We start from the raw sequence: 26066 nt of genomic DNA, 5'->3' as shown, positions 1-26066 counted from the left end.
CAGGTTGGTTAAGTCTGTTATGAGAAGTTTCTTATGGCCTTTCTCCTGCTTGGTGCTCTGTACCTAATGCTGTTCTGGAACAGGAAGGGACCTAAGACCACCCAGGCCAACTCCCTTCATTCAACAGATGTGGATGCTGGGGAAAAAAGTGGGGACACCTGCTCAGGACACACAGCAAGGTACAGGCACTGCTAAGCGAGGCGCTGGACCCCTGGACGTGTGGCCTGGAGCCACAGGGTACTCTTGCTTAAGGAGGTGATCCACCGCAGGGTAAGCCTTTACTGCTTCTGTTACAAGAAGGTGAGGACCACTGTGTCAAAGCCTAGCTCTCCTCTGATGACAGTCTCTCTTTAGATGGTATTCATTTTTCATACTGCTTTTGGATTTATACATTTTGTTTGAACACTCCTGTGTATTTCTGTTTCTAGCCAGGCAATGAAAGGCATTTTCCAGTACACTACCAGGACCCTCTCACTTTCTCCTTATTCTTTCTTAGGTCACATCAAAATGATTACTGTTGAAAGCACTTGGGTAGCCAAGAGACACACGGTTGCCTACAAGTCAGCAGCACAACCTGGTGCCTGGGGGTCAAAGTTCTCAGACTTAAGTAGTTCTTATCTTCCATTCACTTTTGACTAAGAACTCAGCTAAAAAAAACCAACACTGCAGTGTTTTAAAATTAATACACATCCATGTATGTACATTATTTAAAAACAATGATAACATTCTTAGAAAGAAGCCACAGGAAGATAAACTCATTGAGAAGTACTTATAATAATAATAATAAAAATAAGAACACGAGGTCCCAATGTAAATTAACTTCTTGTCAATCTAACGTACTAGACTAGCTCCTAACCTAGGAGTCACCTAGGTTCCAAACAGCAAAAAGCTGTGTCCTCTTGCTTCTCATTTTTATGATGGAATTCAGTGACACAGAGGTTTTATTCCATTTGAATGTTTAGGAATCTTTAACAAAAGCCCTAATCTGTGAAATACAGCTTAAGACTGCCTTCACCTTTCCATTAAAATCAATAAGCTGCCTTGGGAGAAAGTTCTTTTCATCTTCTTCCTATCAGAGAATGTGTTTTATCAATTTGATAGATTAGAATTGCCAGTATTCAAAACTAAGAACACTAGAAATGGAAAGAAAACGCATGAGGGCTGGTTGTCAGGACAGAAATCCCAGAAGCACTGGTCTGGTCATTTGTTTTAAGTCCTCACATCTCTGAAAATCTTAGTATGAAAAGAGGCACCAACCGGGCAAGGCAGCAATGCATTATGGTTTTGCAAACTTGCTAGGCTTCCTTCTCCTTGGATGGTTTATTGATAATAACCTGAAACTTCACTACAGTGTCTAGGCCAGAGAGTCAGCCAGCTACTGGCCTTCTGAAACCACCTTGCCTTTGGATTTTCTCACTGCTGAGTTAGTTGAGCTGCTAAGATGGGACTGCTTAGGCAAGAACTAATTTATGTACAAGTTTCTTGCCAACATGGATGCAGTGGAAGGGCATCCCTAAATTATGAAACTGAATCTTAACCCTCTTAAAGTCTAATACCTGTTTTCTTAGTATAACCATCTTCTGCCCTACCAAAACACACAGCTGTTCCTCTCCATGGAACCGCTCAACTCAGCAGCCTCTTGCCTCGCTAAGTTGTCTTTCTCAGGAATGTTGCCAAGTAGCTTTGTGAATTTAAGTCCACATAAGATATGTCTCCCACAACAACCCTAAAAAGAGCTGGTTTCAAGTCGACTTTTTCTCTCTGCCGACTGCTTCCAGTGGGCAGAAATCTCAGGAAAGGTGTGGGTGTGAACTTGGCTGGGCAGGGAACAGAGGGACCAAAATGCTGGCAGCAAGGGGTAAAGAGAAGGAGAAGCAGGGGCCACGAATACAACATAAATTATTGTATAATATTTAAAATGCAGCTCAAAATAAGTCTGTACCAATAAGATTTATGCAGATAAAACCAAGCCTCTCTGACACTTAAAACCTCAACCGTGAAATGTTTCAAGATGAGCGAGAAGCCTACTCTGGCTTCTAGCTTCTCAGGCCTCCACAAGCACTATCTTGAAGACGGCCCCTCCCACCTCTCCCCTCTCAGTGGCTCACAGTGTTCCGGAAGGAGTGGCTGCGGATGGGGTCCTCAGCGGCGAGGGCGGCGCTGCTCAGCATGATGAAGACAAGGATGAGGTTGGTGAAGATGTGGTGGTTGATGAGCTTGTGGCAGCCCACGCGGATCCTGTGGGGGAAAGGCCGCTGCATGGACGCTGTCCCAGACAGGGCCTGAGCAGACAGGCGAGCACCTTCAGCATGCCGAATTGGGGGTCCTTACGAGGGGGCCCGCTCTGGGGTGGCAGGTCAGGCAGGGAGAGTGGTCTGCTCTGCTGCCCATGATCCCACCAGGCAAGTCTGAACGAGCTGACCACTAGCCCAGTGAAACCCACGGACAGCAGTCCCCACATGTCTGTGGTGTGACCAGCTCTGTGCCGGGTGCTTCCACACAGACTATGTCATTTGATCCTTAAAACTGGGGGTTCCATCCCTTTAAAGATGGGGGGAAACTGAGCTTAAAAATGTGAAGGCACTTGCTCAAGGTGGCAGGACCAGGCAGTGGTTGCCCATCCAGGTCTGTCTTACTCTGAGGTTTTTCCGCTCTAACATGAAGCCCAACTATGTGTTTTCCCTGCTTCCAGAAAGGAAACTGTGGTGAGATCGCACCTCAGCAGTCCACAAAGAATGAGACAAGTCCTTGTACTGCACTTCGGCTGTACTAAAATATGATTTGCAGTAAGTTAGGCTTGGTAAAATCTCTTGTTATGTGGAGATACACTGCCATAAATGTTGCTTTTTACGTTTTGGAGTTGACTCATACAGTCATTCCTTAGAAAGGTCAATGAAAGTGACAGAATTCAGTCCTGAGGTCCCGTGGAGGGAGGGTGGCAGCGCGTGCCCAGTACCCCATCGAATGACGGCTCTGTGGACCATCAGAACCTGCTCCTGCTGCTCCATGGTGTGCCACAGGCTAGGAGGTGACTGACTATCCTTAAAATCCTTGTTTGATTCTAGAAATTAAAGATTAATTTTTTGCTTGTAGATTACAGGTAAGTTTTCCTTTGAGAAGATTTTTTTCATCTTTAAAACTATCATCAAATCTCCAAGCCTCTCAGGACTCTGGCATGCCTTGCTTCCCACCTGTATCTCCCCTGAGTCTGTGAATTATACAGAGTTTCTGACAACCAAGAACTAATTCTGCAACTCTAGAGGAGCCATTTATTCCCCTTGGCATTTCACACAATCCCAGATGATTTAAAACCTAGAAACCAGCTAGTTAATAAACTTCTTACTTCTTCAATATTTATAATTACCATGTTCCTGGTGAGCATCTTCTCATTTTAATATAAGAAATGCAGAATATCATAGAGCTGATTTAAATAGCTGTACCTATCAAATATTGTTGAGCAATATTACTTTACCATAACATCCAATAGGGAAAAAATGATCAACTAAATTAGATCTCAGGATGAAGATACGGTGCAGAACTTGCTCCCAAAGTTCTCATACCACAAAGTGTCTTAAAAGATGATCACACATTAAGGTAAGTGTCATGTGGGGAGATATTGCACAGGTGACAGTGCTGGGAACACCAGAGCACCACTGCTCTGCACAACTGGACGAATTTGATGAGCACAAGGTATCTCACCACTGCTGTTCCCAGGGCAGGGCTCAGGGTGGGAGAAGGATCTCCTTCCAGAACCTAGTCCCACCCTTGTGGTCCCTTTGTCTAGGAAAGAGATGAACAGGCAGGAAAGGCAAGGCAGGAGGGGACGTGGAGAGCTCCAGAGATGCTCAGGGTGACAAGGGGGCCGTGAGCCACTTTCCCTCATCCCACACCAGCCACCCTCAAGCAATTAGGTAGGGTCATACATGAGTAGTGGTAGGGATGGACCAGGAGGGGTGTATTTACGGGTTGGTCTTGCTAAGAATGAAGAAAGCACTTCCTTCTGGGATGGGGGCGATTTTCTCCTTCATGTTCAGCTCAGAGATTCTGCGAGGACGGGGACCAGCAGGAACCTCAGGTTCGTCCTCTTCCTCTTCCTCCTCCTCTTCGCCTACTTTAAAGGAAACACTTGGTTTTATAGGCATGAAATAAACAAACCTGCATCTCAGTGAGAATTATCTTTCTCAATTTCACACTAAAATTTGGCTTCAACTTGAACAACATTTACCTGCTCACATTGATCAAAACCTTCCAGTATCTTCGGAATATGGACTGAGTGTACACAGGGGGTGGGTGGCTGGGGGCTGAGAACTGTCCTGACCTGGTGTGTGCTGAGTTATGGGAACGAGGCTTCCCACCAGTCCAAGATGTGACAGCCAAGAGGTGGCAGCAGGAGGAGCCTCGCTGTCATCCTTCTAGCACTGGCTATTTCCCCAGGAACTTTCTTACCCAGCTTGGCATAGAAGGAGGTGGGGAGGACTTCAAGGTCACATACGGTCAGTGCCCCACACTCCCCAACTCCAGAGCCCCGTCTAAATCAACCAATTCAGTGAAAGACACCCATCAAATGTAAAGGGTCTGATGAGTCATAACAACTGTTTGCCTCTTAGGAGTTTTCTCAGCAAAGCTTGGGTTTGCCCTGATCCACCCACACTTTTTCTTCCTACCACTTGGAATCTGGGTTTCATATGCTATTGGGACCAAGGAAAAGCAGAGCTAACTGGTCCACCAGGGGCCTAGACCCATGCCCGAGGTGGCCTTGGCAGCCCAGTGTGGCCCTCGCAGGGCGCAGCAGCCATCCAGTGCGGTAGGAACCACATTGCAGGAGCTGGTCCTCTGTCTCTGGCCTCAGCCACCATACCTGGCACATCACAAGGTGGGTAGGGGTCCTTGTCCTCATCTTCTTCTCGATAGTCATCAATTGTAACCTAGGATGACAGAGGTGTCTTGGGAAAAGGGAGACTCTGGCTTAAATGCACTTCGGAGGACCAATGTGAAGAAACAACCCTGCTGCTCAGCACAGGAAAGAAAAGTTCCCTTCAAAGTATATGTCTGTCTGTACGTGAGTGTGTAGGGACAGGCAAATGTCCCCAGATGATGACTGTACTTAAGCAGATGGCCTGAGTAAAGAGTACAGTTGAGGAGGAAGTGGCCTATGAGACCCGCCCATGGTTAACCAGCGGCACCCAAATATCTGGTCCTTTCCCGACCCTGGCATTTGTCACACACACTGTATGATAACTGCATTTCATTTTCCTGTCTCCTACTAGACTGTGAGTTCCATGAAGGAAGGGACCTTGTCAGTCTTGTTCATTCCTGAATCCCCAGTGCCTGACACACAGCAGCTACAAGTAAGTATTTACCAAACAAACAAATGAACAAAAAACCCATGGCGTCCTAAAGAGGATAGTTCAACAGTGTAGCCCTGAGACCACCCAGGCCACCTGATTCTGTGATCACCTCTGAGAAGAGAAATTGATTAACAATCCTCATTTTAGTCGCCACTCAAGATGCTAACATGATCTTGACCACACAATTCCAATAAGGAAAAACTAGTAGGTCACACCAGTTAAATATTTATCATACTGGTTCTCTGGTAAAATATTGATTTACTACCAGCAGACTGCCTAAGTTCCATTATAAGCCCCCTAGGAAGCCAACACCTACACAGTGTGCCATAATCTACACCAATATACCACAGAAGGCATTCCAGTGGTGGAAATGGTACATTTCCGGAAATACTAACAGATTCTTTTTGAAGTGAGGTGAGAAGTATTTTGGAAAAATACCTTGTTGTCACTGTTGGCTATCTGGTTGACTTCCGGTTTGTTGTTCTTTTTGTTTTCTAGGCTCTCTTTTCTAGAGAGAAAAGAACACAAGAAAGTAAATAACCATACTGTTGAGGATAAAAATGATAATCAGATTCTGAATCAACCATTCCTCCATGAAGGACAGAATTTAATTGGAAACAACAGTGACAGGAAGAACATAGCATGACCCAAACTCAGAGTTTCCTGTTAGTCTCAATGCAATGGATTCATTATACAGATCACCTTATTAAAATTCTCATCCAAGAGCTAATCAGCATTGAATGTGTCATTTATTTTATGATGCCAAAATTAACTGCAGCAATTCTTTAGGCAAGAGAACGTGCAACTTTTACTCTCAGCCCTGAGGACTGAGAGCCAAGGGCCTGGCTTCTGCCCAAGACTCCATTCTTTCTGATCTGCCCTCCACAGCCCTCGAGCAGCTCAGGGAAGAAAATGGGGGCTGCAGTACCAAGGAGGTGTGTGTGACTCCAGCAAAAGCAAGCCAGGCCTCGGCTGTGGGCAGAGCCCTGAGCAAACAGCTCAGGTGGAAAAGGGGCTACCTGGCAATTTTTTTCCTTTCCTTTTCTTCGGCTTCCTCTTTCTGAGCAGTATTCAAGCTTTCAGCATCAGCCAAATTGTCCACAGCAATGGCCAAGAAGACGTTCAGTAGAATATCTAGTTTGAAAAGTTTAAGGGAACAACACATTGCCAAATGCAACTATATCATGGACAACAATGCTGAAGTCACACTCCTCTGCATTCCAGGAAGTGCTGGGAGTAGCTGACTCTCCCTGGCAAAGTCAGAGGACCAGAACTACAAGGAACCCTGGTTTTTAAGAAAACTAGAAACCTATAGAAGACAGTCTAGAAAGAAGCAAAATTAAGTTTCAGTAAAGCCAATGAAAATCTACAGAATTCAATATTCCCCTTTATGTGTGTGCATGTGCCTATACATACATATATCTATGTATCCATAGCTATGATATACATTGTAGAGAACAATCTATAACATAAATTTATAGCCTAACTAAAAAGTTGTGCTTCACTTTGTTTCTTTTAAAACTCACGCACACCATAACATATACAGAAGAGGGCTGCCTCTTTCAAACTAGACCCCTTTATAGGCTGTACATTTTGATACCATTGCACAAGACAGTTGGAGGGGGAAGTGGACTTGGCCCAGTGGCTAGGCATCCATCTACCACATGGAGGCCCACGGTTCAAACCCCGGGCCTCCTTGACCCATGTGGAGCTGGCCCATGAGCAGTGCTGATGAGCGTAAGGCGTGCCATGCCACACAGGGGTGTCCCCCGCGTAGGGGAGCCCCATGCGCAAGGAGTGCGCCCCGTAAGGAGAGCCTCCCAGCACCAAAGAAAGTGCAGATTGCCTAAGAATGGCACCACCCACATGGAGAGCTGACACAACAAAATGACGCAACAAAAAGAAACACAGATTCCCGTGCCGCTGACAACAACAGAAGAGGACAAAGAAGACGATGCAGATAATAGACACAGAACAGACAACCAGGGTGGGGGGGAAGGGGAGAGAAATAAATAAATAAATATTTTTTTAAAAAAAAGACAGTTGGAGGCATTCTCACTTGAAACGGCCTTCAGAGTCTGCAGATAGTTCATTTATTCATTCACTTCACAAACATATAATGACTACCTATAACATGCCTCACTTACTGCCAGGTGATGCTGGACTATACTTTTTAATATTCCCACTGGGGCTAAATCTTTGACTTTTGTGGTTGAATTTCATTTTTGTAAATAGTAAAAAGTTAGGCAATTGAATAAGTTGGTTATCACGTTTTTGGCTCTTACTATAAAGTTGTATGTGTGGTTTCCTTTCATTCTTTTTTTTTTTTTTTAATTTAAGTATTCTGAACAAGGTTCCCAAAACAGAAGATGCCTATTTCTGATTCACCAGTGGTTAGGTACATTTCTTACAAGTACAGGGATCAGAAGGCAACATGGGAAGATGCCCCCTTCTTTGGTGCCAGTTTCTCTTTGGCAGATGCGCTGCCATCTGCACACAGGACTGCCAGGAGCCCAGGCACCCTGAGACAGGAGAGGTACCTCAGTCTCCCACTCGCCCTGTGCAATCAGAAATCTCCAGCAGGGTTGCTGAACATATAAACAAACATAACCTAACAAGGAGAGATGATGAAATATCTGAGAGGGGATATTGTGCTCAACTAATCTATTCAAGTTTTAAAGAGGATAGGAACATGAGAGAATTATATTTATGCTTTCAAAATGCCTTTGATGCACTAGACTGTTTCAAATGGAGATGCTATGAGCCTGGTGAAGCAATTTGTCCTGGGCTGGGAAATGGTTTGGTAACATGAGGACACCTCAGGATGGACATGGGGAAATCATGACTTAGGGATTGGTGTGGGGACTAACTTTAATGAGTATTCCTATCAATAATCACAATGAAGAAACAATAATATCTCTTTCTTTGCAGTAACACTATACTCTTTTGGACAGTGGAAAGCAAATCCAGAGTAATAAACCACAGTACATAACAGAACCTACATGTGGTAAAACAAGAAGTCTGATGGGAGCTCAGAGGTAGAAGAGCTCATCTTTGGGCAGGAGACAGGGCAGTGATAGCTCCTTGGAAGAGAGGGCATTAGAGCTCAGTAGAAGGACCAGTAGGATTTATGTGTGGAGACAGGTGTTTCCATAGAATACCTTTTAACATGCAGCATTGTCCTTTCAGAAAACCAGAGCAGGTTTACACTGGGGTTTCACACTGAAGAAAATTCTTTAAAGACCAAGAGAACACTGAGGAGAGAACAGCTAAAGCTGGGATTCCTGTGGAGAAGAGTCCACATTAGGAGTCTTTAAAATGACTGAGAGGGAGTACTTACATATTTGAAAAATCACTCATTCACCAAGCATTTATTGAGGGCCTCTGTATGCCAAGTCTTACACTAGACATGGATAATAGAGACAGAGATAAAATAGGCAAACAGAAGTTACAGGATCATGAAGGGTCTGACTAAGGTTAAGTAGAGACCTGAGGGTCAATTTCAGAAGTCTAAAATTAGAAGGCAGCTCTTGGCAGGGAAAAGGGGTAAAACAAGTCAGTGAAAAGTTACTCAGTGTGATATGGCAGCTAACCAATGGACACTCGACCCCCCAAAGATGCATAGACTAGCAAAGAAAAATTAGGTTCAGGGAAGCTTAGGTCAGTCCACTGAGGATGGCTCCAAGTCAGCTATAAAGAGACAGATGCAGCCCTAACCACCCAAGAATGATGGTATGGAGAACAATCTGTTATTGCCCCAAGCTAGCCTTTGGGGCCCATACAGGAGATACAAGGTTGAGCTGGAGGACCACTGGTACCAGCACATGAGCTGTGCTCTTCTTCCCCGACTTGTCCTCACTTGGCCAGCTTTCATTCCTCAGGGCCTAACTAGAACTCTGCGCATACTACACCAGATTTTGAAGCAGATATTCAACTAAAAAGGCTAGGGCTTTCATCTCCCCACCGTGATGGCTACCATCACCAGCACTGCAAAGCAATTCAGAGAAAGAAAAATAAAAGAAAACAACGAAGTCCAGTTAGCTCGAAGGATACAGTTACCACAGATGAAGAGGATGATGAAGTAGATGCAGACGATCATTCCTGAAGAGGATGGGCCACCGTAAGCCATAATTCCATCATACATCACAGCATTCCAGTCTTCACCTGTCAGAATCTAGGAAGCCACAATTGGTATCATTAGGCAGGTGGCATCACAGTTCATAGTTGCTATCCCAGGGCTCCTTGGCAGCTGCCTAAATTTGGTTTAGGCTGCCTTTCCCAGTCCATTGTGCACTGAACAAATCCACCTGTTATTCCACAGAATGTTCAAAACATTATTTTTAATTACACAAATATGAGTTAATTCTTTTTGTGAAAAAAAATAACATTACATATAAGACTTATGTACCTTATGTATCTTAGACATATGCAACACCCACCCATTTTCAGTTACCTCTCAAGAGCATGCTGTTGTTATATCTCTCTCAAGACCTTTCTTAATCAATCCATTTATTCACATATATACATATCCAGAGCAAAAAGGCAGTTGATATTCTCTCTGATTTTTTAAATATAAAGGGTACCATAGTATATGAACTTTTCTATAATTTGTTCTCATTTAATAATTTACTCTGGAGACTTTCTATGCCAGTAGGTTCATCTCATTCTTTTTATCTGCTGCATAGTATTCCACACAGTTAATATATTGTGGAAATAGAGAATTACATCTAGGAATTTAGCAGCAGGAAATTTCAAATGCCTCATGTAAATTTACAAACAATCATGAGTAGATGCTATTAACCCCTAAAATTTTCACATTTTATCTTCTCTGCTGATACTTGATAATTCAAGGTATCATGGAATAGAATCAGATGAACATGGGCAGCAGTATAAAAATGCTCTGTCTTCCAGAGAGAGAGCTACTTTATCTTCAATCAGGACTAGACATTTTAAAAATTTAAACTGTCATGGATCACAACCAAACAGAAAATAAGAAAATAATTTGAAAAGATAGAGCAATTCACAGAACAGGAATTATACATGACTCATAGCTACATGAAAAGACATCCAATTTCACTTCTGATATGAGAAATACCAATCAACACTATAACATGATACCGTTTTCACTTATCAGCGAACAATCAAAAAGTAAGACAACCCACTGTGGAGGAAAGGGAGTGAGGCAACAGGCAATGTTCACATTGCTGGTGGAGTATAAATTAATACAACCTTAAAGATAGAATACTTTGGCAATGGTATCAGAGTTTAAAATGGACATATGCCTTAGATCAACAATTCTACTTCTGGGAATTTGCCATACAGGTCGACTCACACATGGACCGCGTGATGTCTGTTCAAGGTCACTCACTGCAGCCCTGTTTATATGAGCACTAACCTGGACACAGCCTAAATATTCATCAGCAGGAGACTGATTTAATGAATTATGGCACATCCACACCCCAGAATTTATGCAGTTCTTAAAAGGAAGAAGCAACTTTTAATAGACCAATAAGGAAAGCTTTTAAGAACACTTTAAGTGATAAAAGCAAGATGTCAAACAGTATGTAGAATAAGCTACCATTTGTATAAATTCATCTACATGTAGGTAGGTAGACTGATTTATATCTAGGAGCAAACATATAAGAAATTGTTTAATTATGATTGTCCCCTAGAAGATGAAATGGGTAGCTAGGGGTGGGGGGTGGGGAGAGACTTAAAGACTTATTTTTCATTTTACATCCTTTTGTAACATTTGAATTTTATATCACAGGCATGTATTATCAGTCAATCCATCCATCAATCAATCAATCATCAATGAATGAATGAATGGATGGCAGGCTTCTTTGAAAGAAATTAGACCAGAAAAAGAACAACTGATCAGTGGCCAACGAATCTTAGATATTCATTCCCTCTAGTCTCTCATTTTTCCAGAAAAGGTTGAGTGACTCATCCACTATCACAAAACTGAGTCACAGAATGAGCTACCATGGAACCCAAAGTCCATTCTCCTTCCCACCATGCTGCCCTGCTCCTCTGGCAGAGCTCTGCAGCATGCGACAAAGGTGGATCGCACTTTTAAACTCATCTGCCAGACTCTACCAAAGGAGGGAATTCAGCTCACAGCATAAGGGGTTAGGAACACCTAAACTTAGAGGCAGGTGCCGTGGGGAGAATGACGCCGCTCTGAGCAGCGGGGTGGCCTGTGCTCCCTTCTCAGCCCAGAGCCAGCAGAGCTCCATTAGCACAGATATCCTCAGAATCTCTAAGTGTCCTCCTTACATCACAGCAGGGAGAACAAAAAGAGACAACAGAAGGCAGTGCAGCTCTTTTGTTACCCTGATTCCTCTGCCTTTAAATCCAAGCACTAGAGCTTTAGAGTTCACATCCTTGCATAAATCAGCTATAACCGGGTTTACAGAACTTGCCTGCAATTAGAAATTAACAAAGAAGAAGAAAATTTGAGAGCCTTTCTCATGCAATCCTCAGAAACCTCACAAAAGCAAACAAAAGTTTTTGGTTTATTGCTTTGTTACATATCTAGTGGTCTTCAAAAAAGACAGAGAAAGACTTAATGAAATCACACTACAAAGTTAACTGGGCAAGAATGAAAAACAAATAACTTGAAAGCACAAAATTTACCAGAGTATTTTCAGGGCAGTTAATAAAAATGGAATTATCTTTTTCCTTATTGAGTTGTAAACAGACAAGAAGGTGTACAATGTTTTGCTGCTGCTCCTTTTGGGCTTTTCAGGGAGAGGGAGAAAGGGCTCACCTGGAACACTGTTAAAAGTGCTTGAGGGAAATTGTCAAAGGTGCTCCGCTTGGTTTGTGTTTCATCAAAGTTAAACTTGCCGCCAAATAGCTGCATCCCAAGCAAGGAAAAGATGATAATGAAGAGAAAAAGCAGCAGCAGCAGTGAAGCGATGGACTTCATGGAGTTTAATAAGGATGCCACTAAGTTGCTCAGGGAAGTCCAGTGCCTACAAGTCAATTTAAGGGTCTGAGCACAGAACACCCAGGCAGGGTGAACACCCTTGCCCAGGGGACATGGTTGACCCCCATGCTTCATACTTAGAAAACACCTGCAGTGAGATGGGGGTCTCCTTACCTGGTCACTTTGAAAATTCTGAGGAGGCGCACGCACCGAAACACGGAGATCCCCAAGGGAGACATGATTTCCAGTTCCACTAAGATCGTTTCAGTAATTCCGCCACACACCACGAAGCAATCAAACCGATTGAAAAGAGAGACGAAATATGCCTGGAGACCCAAGCTGTACATTTTTACCAGCATCTCGCAGGTGAACAGAGCCAAGAGGACTTTGTTAGCGATATCTGTTAAGACAAAGAGGGCACACATCCTCGGAACCTCATTGTCACACATTCCTACTTCTCCCTCGCACCTCCCTCCCTATCATTCCTTGCAGGAAACACCACCTCCTCAAACACAGCTGCCCCTCTGTTTGCTAGTGAGCTCATTATAATCTCTTAGCCCTGGGTAGAAACGTGGCAGTAATGTTTATAGTCTATTTTTCTGCCAGGTTCTAGTCCTGTTCCACTACTACCTGGATGTGTGACCCCAGAGAAGTTCCTTAATTTCCCTGGGTCTCAGTTTCACTATAAAATGGGCAGTTTACTGCCTAATCTCTGAAGCTCTCCAGCCTGAAATGTCTACGATTCTGCACGTAGACCATCATATTATATATTTTGCTTTAATCTCATGCAAGAAAAAACCTGTCCGATCTTGCTCACAGCATCATGATATAAAAAGCAGTCACCTACCAATGTCATTTCTAACAGCAGGAAATATGACCAAGAGGCTGGAGAGTTAGAGGGAAAGAGATTTGACTTGATGTAAGGACTTGAAACTGTCAAACCCAGAACGGGCTGCCTCAGGACAAGAGCTCCTCCCACCCATTGTTAGGGCATTCCAGGCAGAGGAAGAACCACCCCTTGTCAAGAAAACAACAGGAGAAAATAAAACTTTGGATGGGGGCTTGGGAGGAGGGTGATAAGATCCCTCCCAACTCCAACATTTCTTGATCTTTGGTTGTCACAGGATTAGGCCAGCGGTCAGCTTCGAGGTGTGTGACCATGGGGCACAGTCCACACTCCCGCTCCAGGTACAGAGAGAGGAAAGCTGCCATTAGTCATCAATAGAAATGTTCCTATACTGTATTTTTTCAAAGATTTTTTATTTATTTCTCTCTCCATCCCTCCCTCCCCTGTTGTCTGCTGCCTGTGTCCATTTGCTGTGTGTTCTTCTGTGTCCGCTTGGATTCTTGTCAGTGGCACCAGGAATCTGTGTCTCTTTTTGGTGCATCATCTTGCTGCGTCAGCTCTCCATGTGTGTGGCACCACTCCTGGGCAGGCTGTGCTATTTTTGTGCGGGGCGGCTCTCCTTGTGGGTGTGTACTCCTTGCATGTGGGGCTCCCCTATGTGGGGGACACCCCTGCGTGGCATGGCACTCCTTGTGCACATCAGCGCAGTGTGTGGGCCAGCTCCATACGGGTCAGGAGGCCCTGGGTTTGAACCTTGGACCTCCCATATGGTAGGCAGATGCTCTATCAGTTGAGCTAAATCCGCTTCCCCCTATACTATATTAAACATTGCTCAGATGAGGCAAACTGCAGGTGGATAGCCTTAGAAATCTCTAAATCAGAACAAAAAGAGAGAACAGTTTCTGCTTGTACCTTGAATCTGCGTTAACCAGTCAGGCTGGTTGTAGTGCTCAGAGGAAATGGTTAAGGTGTTGAGAAACACCAGGACAATAACAAGCCAGTAAAATGTGACAGACTTCACAGCAGCCCTACATCTTCTTCGATTGAATCGGTTCCAGCGACGCCAGCGTCGGCTGAAAGAGATGTGAGAGTTACTCCCTGGAGCACACACACAGCATCCAAAAAACGCCCAATAAACATTACTAAGAAATAATTTGGCTTTTGCTCTGGCGGTCTAGATTGGGGTGGAGATGCAGGAAGGAAAGAAGAGAATGAACAGCATAGAGATTAATAGGGTTCATAACAAAATTGTGCTGGTCTTAAAATCCAACTTTTGAAAGTATAGTATTGATTATGCTATTAATTTTCTCTCTGGCCTTAGGAAACTCTAGAATCTTCCATATGCAACCCTCAAACAGGTTAGAAAAATCTAGGTATTCATGGATTCATATGCAGATGCAAAGGTGCACTAGCACACACATGCCGTTCATATACCCATCACATGGGACATGGATTTGTTCATGCTATTGGTGCAGAGAGTAATTTAGCTTACTATGTACATCTCTCCCAACATCGCTCCCAACATCGCAATCATCACAAAGAATTCATCAGGCAGCAAAGTGTGCCCAAACCACAGTGTTCTTTTTAGGGCACCTTTTAATCCATTCTTAAATCTCTGAGGTTCCTCTGGAACCTGGCAGTTGTCAAAGCTGAGTAGGACATGAGTCTTCCTACTGAGTCATCAGGTGCCCTTTCTAACTAGTGATGCTCAAAATATACCTTCAGGAAAAGAGCCAATATTGAATCATGTTTTTATAAAAATAAAACGAGCTGATTCAAACAGACAAGTAGCATGTCCTCCTCCCACTTTCAGTTCCTGTTTGTCATTAGGGAAAATATTCCCTCCCTTAGGATGTCTCTTGTGAAAAATGTTCCCTGCCACAAGGGCATGGTTCACTGAAGTGTGCCATGAGCCCTGCTCAGCACCTTGTGTCCTAGGGAAAGGCCAGTTGAGGGGCAATGTCAGTCCTCTCCTGGCTGTGCTCGCTGACAGGGATGGGGAGGCACTTTCTTGAGGGGCCTGAGGCTATGTCTAAACTGCAGCCCTGGCTTACTCAGCTGAGCCCTGTGCTGAACAAACACACACAAAACTGTAACCCGGGGATTGTGTACAGAGAGGTGTACTAACTCTACAAGCAAAGTACATTTTGTGACTCCTCTTGTTCTGTGGTTTCCAATGGTAAAAGTAGGCAGTAACACGATGATCACTGTGCAAAAATTCTACTGAGGACACTGAAGGCTGGTTTTCTCCCGTGATACACAATTCAGCGCACACAAGCAAGGTGGCCTGAACAAGACCCAGTCGTGGGAGTGCGGGAGAGAGGCTGGGACAGCAATTATGATGCCATGGCAAGTCACACGTGTCTCCCAAGTCCAAGAGACCTCATTGGCCCATCCCCTGAATCCTGTGGCACTCCCCATCTTGACCCCCACAGGTTTCCAGTGCCCATGTTGCCAGGCCTGTTCTTTCATGAGACCAGCGTTTCCAAGCACTGACTTCATGCCAGACCCTGAGCCACGTACTGGGCAAAAGGAGATAAAGAAGGCATGGTCCCACGATCCCTGCCCTTGAAGAGTATACAGGGTTGTGGCAAATCAACAATTATATATACACACCACATGCTATTTCCAATTGCAGGGTATAGGAGCAAAGAGAAGGAGCCACAAATGCTCTTTGGAAGAGTCAGGGGAGGCTCCTCCAAAAAGTTGACATTTGGGCTAGATCTTGATAGCTGAGTCAGAGGACACTGCACCCAGAAAAGACTGCATGGCCAAGGTACTGAGGTAAGAAGAAACAGAATATTCTGAAACTGCAAGCAGTCCGTATTGGGAGAGTATCAAAAGATGAGGTCAGAGGGTGATGCAGGGGCCAAATTATGAAAGAAATTATATGCCCTCTGGCAAGAGGGAATCATGGAAAGACTTTTAATTTTTAAAGTCAGGATAAATGAGATACAATTCACATAAAACAAGATTTACCCCTTTTTTGGTATACAGTTGTATAACCACCACTACAATTATAGATAAAGAATAGTTTCATCACTCAAAAAAGTTCCTTCATGACCCTTGATAATCCACTCTCCCCACCCCCAGCTCCTGACAACTATGGATCTGTTTTCTGTTTCAAGATTTTATTTTTTCCAAAATGTGACATGGTAGGAATCATACACTATGTTGCCTTTTGAGACCAGCTTCTTTCGTTTAGCAAAATAATTTGAGATTCATCATATTGTTACATGTATAAGTAATCTGTTCTTTTATTGCTGAATAGTATTCCCTGGTGTAATGTGTACCGCGGTTTGTTTAACCATTCACCACTTGATGGCCATGTGACTTATTCCAGTTTTTGGCAATTATAAATAAAGATACTATAAAGCATTCACATACAGGATTTTTTTGCATAGGCATATGTCTATTTCTCTTAGATAAACACCTTAGAAGAAGGATTGCTGGGTCATATGGGAAATATATATTTAACTTTATAAGAAACTGCCAAGCTGTTTTTAAAAATCATTGTGTCATCTGACATTTCCACCAGAAATTTATGAGTATTCCCACTGTTCTGTTTCCTTGTCAAAATTGGTAATGTCAGATTTTTAAGCCTGATCAATTCTAATAGGTATCTCAATTCTAACGGCATCTCATTTGTGATTTTAATTTGCATTTTCTAATGACCAATGGCATTGAGCATCTTTTCATGTACTTATTTGCCATCTGTGTCTCTTCTTTCATGATATCTGTTCAAATCTTTTGCCCATTTTTTATTGTGTCGTGAGTTTTCTTATTTTTGACATTGTTCTTTCTGTATTATTCTTTATATATTCTAGATACCAGTCCTTTATTAAATAAGTGTCTTATAAATATTTTTCTTCTGGTTTGTGGCTTGTTTCTTCTTTCCTTAACAGTATCTTTCAAAGAGCAGAAGTTTTAATTTTGATGAAACCTAATCTATCAGTGTTTTCAGTTATGGATAGTGCTTTGATGTTGTATCTAAGAAATCTTTGCCTAACTCATGGGCACAGAGGTTTTTCACCTATGTTTTCCTCTAAAATTTTTATAGTTTTAGGTTTACACTTACAATTCAAGTGAATTTTTGTATATGATGGTAATATGTTGTTTTTAATTATAAGAAATAACATCTACATGAAAAAGTAAACAGATCATAGGTATCTGGCTTAATGAGATTTTACAGCTTGAACATGGAACCAACATCCATGCAGAGCAAGAAACAGAACATTCCCAGTACCCCGAAAGCCTCTTGAATCTCCTCTCATATTAAATTTTTCCAGCAGAAAAGTGACAAGAAGTATCTTTCTATAGAAATGACTCTGGGAGGGTGTATGAAGGACTTGGTAGACAAAATATTATTCATTATTGTATTTTTTTTATTTATTTGTTTTGGGGAGAGACCTTCAGCACCTGCTCCCCAAGGCAGGTGCTTAATGTTACTACCCATATAGTAAAAATCAAGTCAAAACAATTCGACCTATAATTCAGACGTTAGAAGTGGGGAAAGCAACACACAGACTAAAGAAACATACGAAGATACTGACCTGAGTTTGGATTTTGAGATGGCTTGACTGAAAGTAAAACAAAAGAAAGATTCCAGTTAAGAAGACTTGAACATAATCTCCTCCAACATTGCAGCTGAGCTATAAAATTCATGCACAGAAGCTTGGGCTTAGCATCCCTGGGTTACTGCAGCAGGCCAACTGGGTTGAGAGAGGAGCAAAAGGCTAGAGGCTGCCAGGGCCAGGCAGGCCAGGGTAAACACTCTCGAGGGCCCAGACAAGACAGGACTCTGAGAGGCCCTGGTAACTGGAAGTGGTGCCAGGGGCTCTTTACCCCCACCCATCTTCCCCAAATGGAGACCAGCAGGGCCTCTCCTGAACGACTCAGTCACTCATCTCAACAATCTCAACAATGGCACCTGCTGCCGCTCTAGCAAAAGGAGCACTGGGCTAGGAGTGAGATGAGCCAGGTTAAAATCCTAGCCCTGCTATCACTGAGTTACCATAAGTAAGCAGCATACCTTTTTGAGCCTCAGTGCCACCATCTATAAAATGGGAACACAAGCCCATTCCATGCCCACATCACAATGTTGTAGGGAGGGCTAACCAAGAGAGTAGAGGCAAATTATGTTATGGGCAGAATGCTCAATGGTTTCCATATGATTTTACCTCCATGCTCTTGAAAGCTATACCTGTGCTTTACAGAGATAAGACTGAAGGATGCTAGTAGGAAGCAAACAAAATAAAACTACATAGGGGCTCCCCCAAAGCAGGCAGCACTGGGTACATTCCATACTGCTGGTCTCCCTGCCACTGCAGCCCAGATCATCTACAAAAAAGCCGATGGGTGTTAATGTGATGGTCTTCTCCTTTGTCAGGAGAGGGTGATGCAGTGCTCCAAAGAAGTGCTGTGAGCAGAGGAAGGCAGGGCCTCAGTATCAAGCTACTATGCATGAGGTTGGAAAATCCCATGAGTGAAGGAAAACTTAAAGAGGCAGCACATTCTAATCAGCAGCTGTGCCATTCAAAAGCACTGATGCCAAAACCACACTTGAAGGAGAATCAGGCCTTTTACCCCCACCGCTGACACCCAGAGGGCCCAGCCTTGGCCGCACCTCTTCTTTTCCACCAGCACCTAGTGAACACAGTGGAATTGCTGGGTTAACTGGTATGCTCTTCAGAGACTCCTCCTCAGCTGGAGGGATTACTTCTTAGAAAAAAACCTGTGAAGTGCTGGGGTGGCCAGGTGGCCTGGGATAGGAGAAAGAATGCTAAGGAATCCAGAGTGAGCCCACCCTTCCCTCTTGTACCTAAGGCTTTGGTTCCAGGTTTCCATGGAAGTCTCAGGTGTCTTCCTCACCATTTGCTTCTTGAAGATGATATGAAGAGAAAGGAGGAAAAGATGGCCTCTATACTTACCAGAGACTTCCACAGCAGCCTTGGTTCTCGCCTTCACCACTTACATTCTCTGTGTTCACAGACTCAGTCTCACTGGTAGGCATGCTAGCTGTGGGGAGAAGAGAACGCTTTAGATAGCTCACTGGAGGAACTGCATGCCTGGGAGCAGCTCATGTACAGAAGTCTTGGGAACCTGGGAGGAAGGTGAAGAAGGGCCCCTCCGGGGCTTGGCCTGTAGAAGTAGGTGAAGAGAAGTGAGGCATCTCCACTGCAGCAGAGCTTTGGCATCTGTGACGTCTTCCACCAGAAAAAAATCCTAGCCATCCAGACGTTTCCTAAGAAAAGAAGCCTAGGGGCCAAAGTGAGTCCTGTTGCTGTGCCTGGCAACAGCTTATTCTCCTGATTTCCAGGTTTACTCTGAGATACCATCAAAACATCTCAGTTACAGCTACATCTTTGCTTGCCCCAACAAGTATATGCTAGAAAATTTGTGAGGACTGCTAATGCTTCATAAATATAGTCCTATTTTAAATGTACTTGAAGAAGAAGAGGTACTATGGGTGGCAGGTAGGATACAGAGAGGTATCATGCACAAAACCTTTTCTTAAAAAATCTAAGAACTTTACTCATTTTTAACAAATTAATCTGATGCCTATGCTTTGCTGAGCCAGTAAAGCTAGTATTCAGAAGACTTTTGCAAATGAGCCGGCACTAAAGTGCCAGGGTAGCATAATCTTAGTGGGAGAAGGAGATAGGGAAGTTTTCCTCCCAACCAGTGGCCAGAGGGCAGAGGTGGCTCTAGTCCCAGGGTCACTAGTGTCTTTGGGTATGTCTCACTCCTCCATGGCAGGATCTTGAGCAGGGGAAGTGAAGGAAATACAGAAATGTACCCACTAGTGTCCAGAAGTCCAAAGCTCCAACCCCACCCCCAAAGCCATCATACAGCACAGGACAGTTTTTCTCATCCATTGGATTCAATCCTATACACATGACAAACATGTATGGAGACCAGGCACGAGGGTACAAAGAGGAACCACATGCCTCACCTATCCTGGAGGACCAGTGGGAGACTCGACACCCAAACATTTCAATGAACTGTAAAATGTGCTACCTCAGGGGTCTGTCAGGTTGTTCCAGAAGCAGAGAGTAAGGAATTACTAATTCTGCTCTGGGGGTGTGAGAGGAGGTCATCAAAGATTGAAATGGTGGTGAGTCATCCAAATACATGCATTTCTCTTTCTTGATGCATTATTCTGAATTGTAGTGATGATTTTTATAAGCCTTGTGGTGTCACCAGAAAGGCCTTGGCAAGATGTCTCAAGTTTCATATATAAGAAACTGGTAGGGGTACTGAAGTGTTGTTCTGAAGATTTTGAGGCCAAACCCACACTTGCAGTGAAAAGGTATGGGATTCAATTAGCTCTGTCTACACAGCTGCATGTCTACTACCCCTGCTCAGGAGAGAGACATAACGAAATTAATGACAAGGAAATGCCTCAAAGAGCCCACTGAGGACACTAAAAAATATCCCTTTCTTTGTGAGTACCCAAGGAACCACTCCACCTGGGTGGGAGCAATAGCCATGTCTGGGAAAATCAAGGAAAAGCTTTCAGAAGCAAAAAACAAATGAACAAAATTACAGAATTGTAGTACACTACTAGTGTAACCTTTTTATCTGTCCTTAATTTAGTCAAAAGACACCATTTTCAAATTTTGGTTCACTTTCTACCACTCCATGCAAAAAAAGAGACAAAAACAAACCAAAAAAACACCACAATCCAATTGTGTAAACACCTTTAACCAAAAACTCCATTGATACACACACACACCAAGAGGAAGCTGCTCATGCAATTCTCTTTTCCATGACTTCTCCATGCTCTGCCTTCAGCAGAGAATAAAGAATGAAAGAATGTAAAACTCAACGAAGCGCATTGTTATGGTGTACCTCTGACTGGATTACCTTTCTCTTCAGAAAGAGGGCAAAGAAAATCACAGTGGGAGACCCTTTACAGATATGGCCATGAGTCATCTCATTTTACATGTTCTTCTCAGTGGTTATGACATTTCGAAAGGAACAGAAGTTGAGGGGAGCATGATGCAGGGAAGAACCGTTAAGAGACTGCAGGCCCTGGCTCTGTTCTGAATTCCCCCGGAGAAAGTCTCGCCTCTCTCCAGGTCTCAGTTTCTTGTCTATAAAATGGTGGCACTAACTGCACACTCTGGAGGGTGGTTTCCATCTCTGACAGTTTAACATTTTATGGAATTGGAAAATTAGTCATTATTTCCAAAGGATCAACAGCATCTGAACAGACTAAATCTTTGTGGCTTTCTACCTTGGGGGCCGTGCCTGATGCCGATATCAGTTTAGATGCTGCATTTCATTCCTAAGTGGTTTTTCAAAAGATCTGATTGAAACAGGTAAACTACATACTGCCTATGGGAAAATGGGGATATTATTATTTTTTAAATATATATATATAATTTTATATCTTTCTTTTTTTTAAAGATACATAGATCATACACAATGTCACATTAAAATATATAAGAGGTTCCCATATATCCCACTCCCCAAACCCCCCACTCCTCCTACATCAACAACTTCTTTCATTAGTGAGGAACATTCATTGCATTTGATAAATACATTTTGGAGCACAACTACACAACACTGATTATAGTTTACATTGCAGGGAGGTGGGGATATTATTTTGCATTTCTTATTCTGTGCCAACTATCAGTAAATGAAATATATTAGTTGCTCCCTAGATTAAGTGGGGGGAAAGACAAGCAATAAAACCGACCTCTCCAAAGAGCAAGGAAGACAGGCTGATGGTTGTGTGGTATGGTGTCAGGGACGGACTGAAGGAGAGGAGCATTCTTCCTCGGAAAAGGCCAGCCCTTCAGGTAAGGCAGGGTTCTCAGGCTGGTCGGATGTAAGGTTAACCCCACCTTTGCTACTGACCAGCTATGTGCCTCCAGGCAAGTGGCCCAACCTTTCCAAGCCTCCACTTTCTCATCTGTCAAATGGGGAGTACCTACCTCATGGGGCTGATGGCAGAAATAAGTTAGAAAAGGCACACAGAGTGCTGGGTCCACAGTGTTGGGCCATTAGCAATGCTCTTACCATCATCTCCAAAAAGCCCTTCTGGAGCTCCCTGGAAGAAAGCAACCTTCTATTGATAGTCCAAGCCCAGTGTCACTTTGCCTTGGCCACTTGCATTACCCCAGAGAAGCGTGAATAACGTTGAGTATTCGTCCATTCTTCTGAATGAGCTTTGGCCATGACTCTCAGTTTTCATCTTTTCTGTCTTAAACGTGGTTATTATTGTCTAATTCAGTAATCCATTCCAGAATGGTGTTGCCAGGACTGAGAAGAAGGAATGGAGGGGGAAAGAGGAAGAAGAGGGCAGTGACTCTGCTAGAATTTGGTGACTTCATGTGGCCCCAGAAATGAACCTTGACCTAGCCCCTGAATCTGGGCATGAGAACCAAGCTCTGGTTAGGGCCCTGGCAGCTTCTCTGTCTGTTCCAGCCTCTCACTTCCTATCACAGTTCAGCACTTCCTTTTCCAAGTATATAAAAAATCAGGCTCAGTGGGCACACCCAGAGAGCTCATCTGTACAATATTTTACCCTCCACTTGCATTAGGCATTTCTTATTTTTTTTGAATGTTAATAAATTGATATGAGTTTCACTTCACTTAGCCTCAACAGGATCTCATCTACATTTCAAAAATCAAGACATAAGAAACAAAGACTCACAGACTATTGGAACTGGAAGAGACTTCTTTTTTTTTTTTTCTTTTTTTGTTGCATCATCTTGCTATGTCAGCTCTCCGTGTGTGCGGCTCTCCTTACAGGGCACACTCCTTGCATGTGGGGCTCCCCTAAGCGGGGACACGCCTGCGTGGCAGGGCACTCCTTGTGCGCATCAGCACTACGCATGGGCCGGCTCCACACGGGTCAAGGAGGCCCGGGGTTTGAACCGTGGACCCCCCATGTGGTAGGCAGATGCCCTATCCATTGGGCCAAGTCCGCTTCCCTGGAAGAGACTTCTAAGGTAACAGCCACAACTTCTGTGATTTCACAGCTCAGGAAATTGACTGCCTTGCCTCAGGACACGGAACTCGGACGTGAGAGAGGTGGCATGAGAACCCAGCTCTATGGACTTCCATCCAACATTTTTTCTACCATACCATACCACCCCCGTGTTTTTGGCATATCTTACTTAAAACTCCACAAATCAAAAAGTTCCCAAAGCAAGCATGTCTGGTTTGCTATTCCAGCGACATTTATTAGTCCCTAGGAACCTGGCATATGGCCAGACTACTTCCAGATCAGCCCAGTAATGGGGTAGTACAAAAATCAAGCTGCTATGGTGACTACTGGGATTTTATACAAATTCAAAAAGCAGAAACCCATGTAAGTAAATCCATGAGGAAATTACTGGAGCACATGTCCTTCTCCCCAACTGGCTGTCATAGCATCATGACTGCCAATCTGGGTGACCACTTCGTCCCCTTAATAGCAGGGATCCAGTGTTATTTGCTGACAAGTGGCAAGCCTCATTGGGGACAGGCAGAGAGATCCCTGGCACCCCACCATGTCACCTGCAGGTACTAGTCACTCCTGCAGAAGTATACCAAGGGGACCACCTACACAGTAGAGAAGCTTGAAGTCCTTTTCCCTGACACATTCCAAGGAATTTAGACTTTGTTGGGGAAGTTTTGTTTCTTAAACTTAAAAACTTTTCAGAGATTCTGGATGAGATGTGGCATTAGAATAAGCCTGTACCCTGTAAGGAGATGGTGATTTCTCCTACAATTTGCCTGCTAGAAATCCAGGGAGGCTCAGCATCTGTCCTCTGCTATCTATTCTGGGCACTGGGCTCTCTGGGGAGAGCTTAGTGTGTGGGTGCACTGAGCAGGTCCTGTGGGCTGCCCTTGGTGGAGATGGCAAAACAGAGCAGTCCCACACATGGAGAACTGTAGCCAAGAGGGGCATGGCCTTCTGGGCAGCCTCGGCTGGGCCCCCATTTGGAGGTCTCCATGTGGATGGTGGGTCACGTCATTTCTCTTCAGCATCTTTTCCTGGGTCCTGGATGCCATCAAGGCAAGGTCACACAAAACCACCCAGGGAGATACACTGTTTCTTAGACCAGCACAACAACTAGCAGGTTTTCATCCATATGCAAGTTTCTCTACTCTCACTCTAAAGGATAACATACTTCTCAACCACACATGCGTGTGGTGAATGAGACTGTGTGTGGGTCCGAGTAGGCAGCCCCCAAATTATTTTCACTGTTAAGAGGCATCTCAAAATTTCAGATCAACTGCCTTCAGTGATGGAGGCTCATGTGGTCATAGACTCTAGCTGACATGTCAGGAAAGCTCAGTCCTCATCATCAGGTGCTGTGGGAACAAGTTCCCTTTCCTCTGAGGGCTGTTACCTGATCTGTACAATGAGCTGCAGGGCAATAGCATCTCTAAGATCCATTCACCTTAGACCCACAAGCTGTCTGGTTTTAGATTAGCATAAAGGGGTTTTCCTTGTGTTCTAACAGCTCTTCAAGGAGGGCAGGGAGTAAGAAGTACTGCAAAGTTCCTGTCTGCCAGCTCTCAGGAGGGTTAGCCAAGAGTACCGTAGTCTGTTCAGGAGAACAGATTTCAAGCCATGCCTGGGCAGAATGCCCTGGGGGGAATGGAGCCGTCCCAGGAGCAGGCCTCAGCCAGCCACACACCACCTGGACCCTCTAATTGAGACAGCCTGAAGGCCTGCTATGTGCTAAACTGAGCCCAAAGGCTCCCCAGCCTCCTTCTGCAACCTGTCACATCAACTGCTTTATTCACAGATGTCCTGGGGCTCTATGAGCCTCATTCCTTTCTCCATTGGACAGGCTTGTACATGCAGGGATTTCTTTGAGCATTTCCCTCCATTTCCTAGCAACCTAAAGCTTCTCACTTTTTCCCTTCAAAGTGGTGGGGATGTGAGACTGGACAAATGAGCCATGGCAGAGTCATGGCTGCCCTGGTAGGAACCAAGGGATATGAAATAAAGATTTTGAGTTTTTACAAGGTCCACTTACCCTATTTCCATGACAAGCATGAGCAGTGCCAAGACATAACTTGCCTGCCAAATCCAAAAGGACCCCAGACATCCCCTGAAGGAATTTTCATGTGCCAGTGGTAACACGTTTGGCTAAAAGGGCAACAGACTCTCACTGTAAAGAGGCCAGACTCTTCTTAGAGAAGGTGGGTCAAGGCCACACCAAGGTTTCTGCGTCTAAAGCAAGAATTATGCTCAGACAGAAACTATTTCTGTATAACCCAGCGACACAGGCAGTGCAACACCCAAACAAGGGTCCCTGCTACGCTCCTTGCCAGCAGCTTCAGGGTCCTTCCTCAGAGCCACAAAGGGCATTTCGGTCAATAATAGATCATTCCCACTCAAAATAAAGTTTCCTGAAAATATTTGGCAGCTACCTCTCCCTGCAGATCTCAGAAGGCTAACAGAAATCAAAAGCACCCCTGAAAAGTTACAAGGTCCAAGCCGCCGTTTAGGAGGCTAGGCATCTATGTGCCCGAGGAGGGATCTCTTTTCTTCTAGAGACAGGAACCACCCATCATCCTGCAGTGCATTCCTAAGCCAGTTTTTAAACACATTTTTCTTAAGACCACAACAATATTTTCTGTTTAGTTGTAGCCCATTATTCTTTTTTCCTTCTCCCAAAGTATACATAATACATATACTTAACAGCATGTAAGAAGACACTGTTTGAGCTTCCTCTGTGGCCAAGGAAGAATTTTCATATATAAAATTTAAAAATCTAAACTTCTAAATAATTTTTATTTTATTTTTTTATTTCTCCCCCCTTCCCCCCACCCTGAGTTGCCTGCTCTCTGTGTCCATTCTCTGTGTTCTTCTGTGACCGCTTCTATCCTTATCAGTGGCACCTGGAATCTGTTTCTTTTTGTTGCGTCATCTTGTTGTGTCAGCTCTCTGTGTGTGCTACGCCATTCTTGGGCAGGCTGC

At 44.0% G+C, this 26066-nt stretch overlaps 1 protein-coding gene across 3 annotated transcripts in view; it reads right to left on the bottom strand.

Annotated features, from left to right (window-relative positions):
* The window catches only part of CACNA1D (calcium voltage-gated channel subunit alpha1 D), a 370244-nt gene that overhangs the window by 72257 nt on the left and 271921 nt on the right, over nt 1–26066 (bottom strand). For 2 of the 3 annotated variants that reach the window (XM_058288642.2, XM_058288641.2), the window contains exons 10-20: nt 19060–19147; nt 17683–17709; nt 14042–14202; nt 12457–12682; nt 12121–12328; nt 9402–9522; nt 6368–6482; nt 5787–5856; nt 4859–4925; nt 3964–4111; nt 2109–2238 (exon numbers count right to left, since the gene is read on the bottom strand). In XM_058288642.2, the coding sequence (XP_058144625.1) occupies nt 2109–2238; nt 3964–4111; nt 4859–4925; nt 5787–5856; nt 6368–6482; nt 9402–9522; nt 12121–12328; nt 12457–12682; nt 14042–14202; nt 17683–17709; nt 19060–19147 (1361 nt within the window). Of the gene's footprint in view, nt 1–2108; nt 2239–3963; nt 4112–4858; nt 4926–5786; nt 5857–6367; nt 6483–9401; nt 9523–12120; nt 12329–12456; nt 12683–14041; nt 14203–17682; nt 17710–18715; nt 18776–19059; nt 19148–26066 lie in introns of all 3 variants that reach the window. The other variant, XM_058288640.2, reaches the window with a different exon arrangement.

The sequence above is a fragment of the Dasypus novemcinctus genome, chromosome 26 (genome assembly GCF_030445035.2).
Source record: "Dasypus novemcinctus isolate mDasNov1 chromosome 26, mDasNov1.1.hap2, whole genome shotgun sequence".
In the NCBI taxonomy this organism is placed as follows: domain Eukaryota; kingdom Metazoa; phylum Chordata; class Mammalia; order Cingulata; family Dasypodidae; genus Dasypus; species Dasypus novemcinctus.
This window is presented reverse-complemented; position numbering and strand designations above follow the sequence as displayed.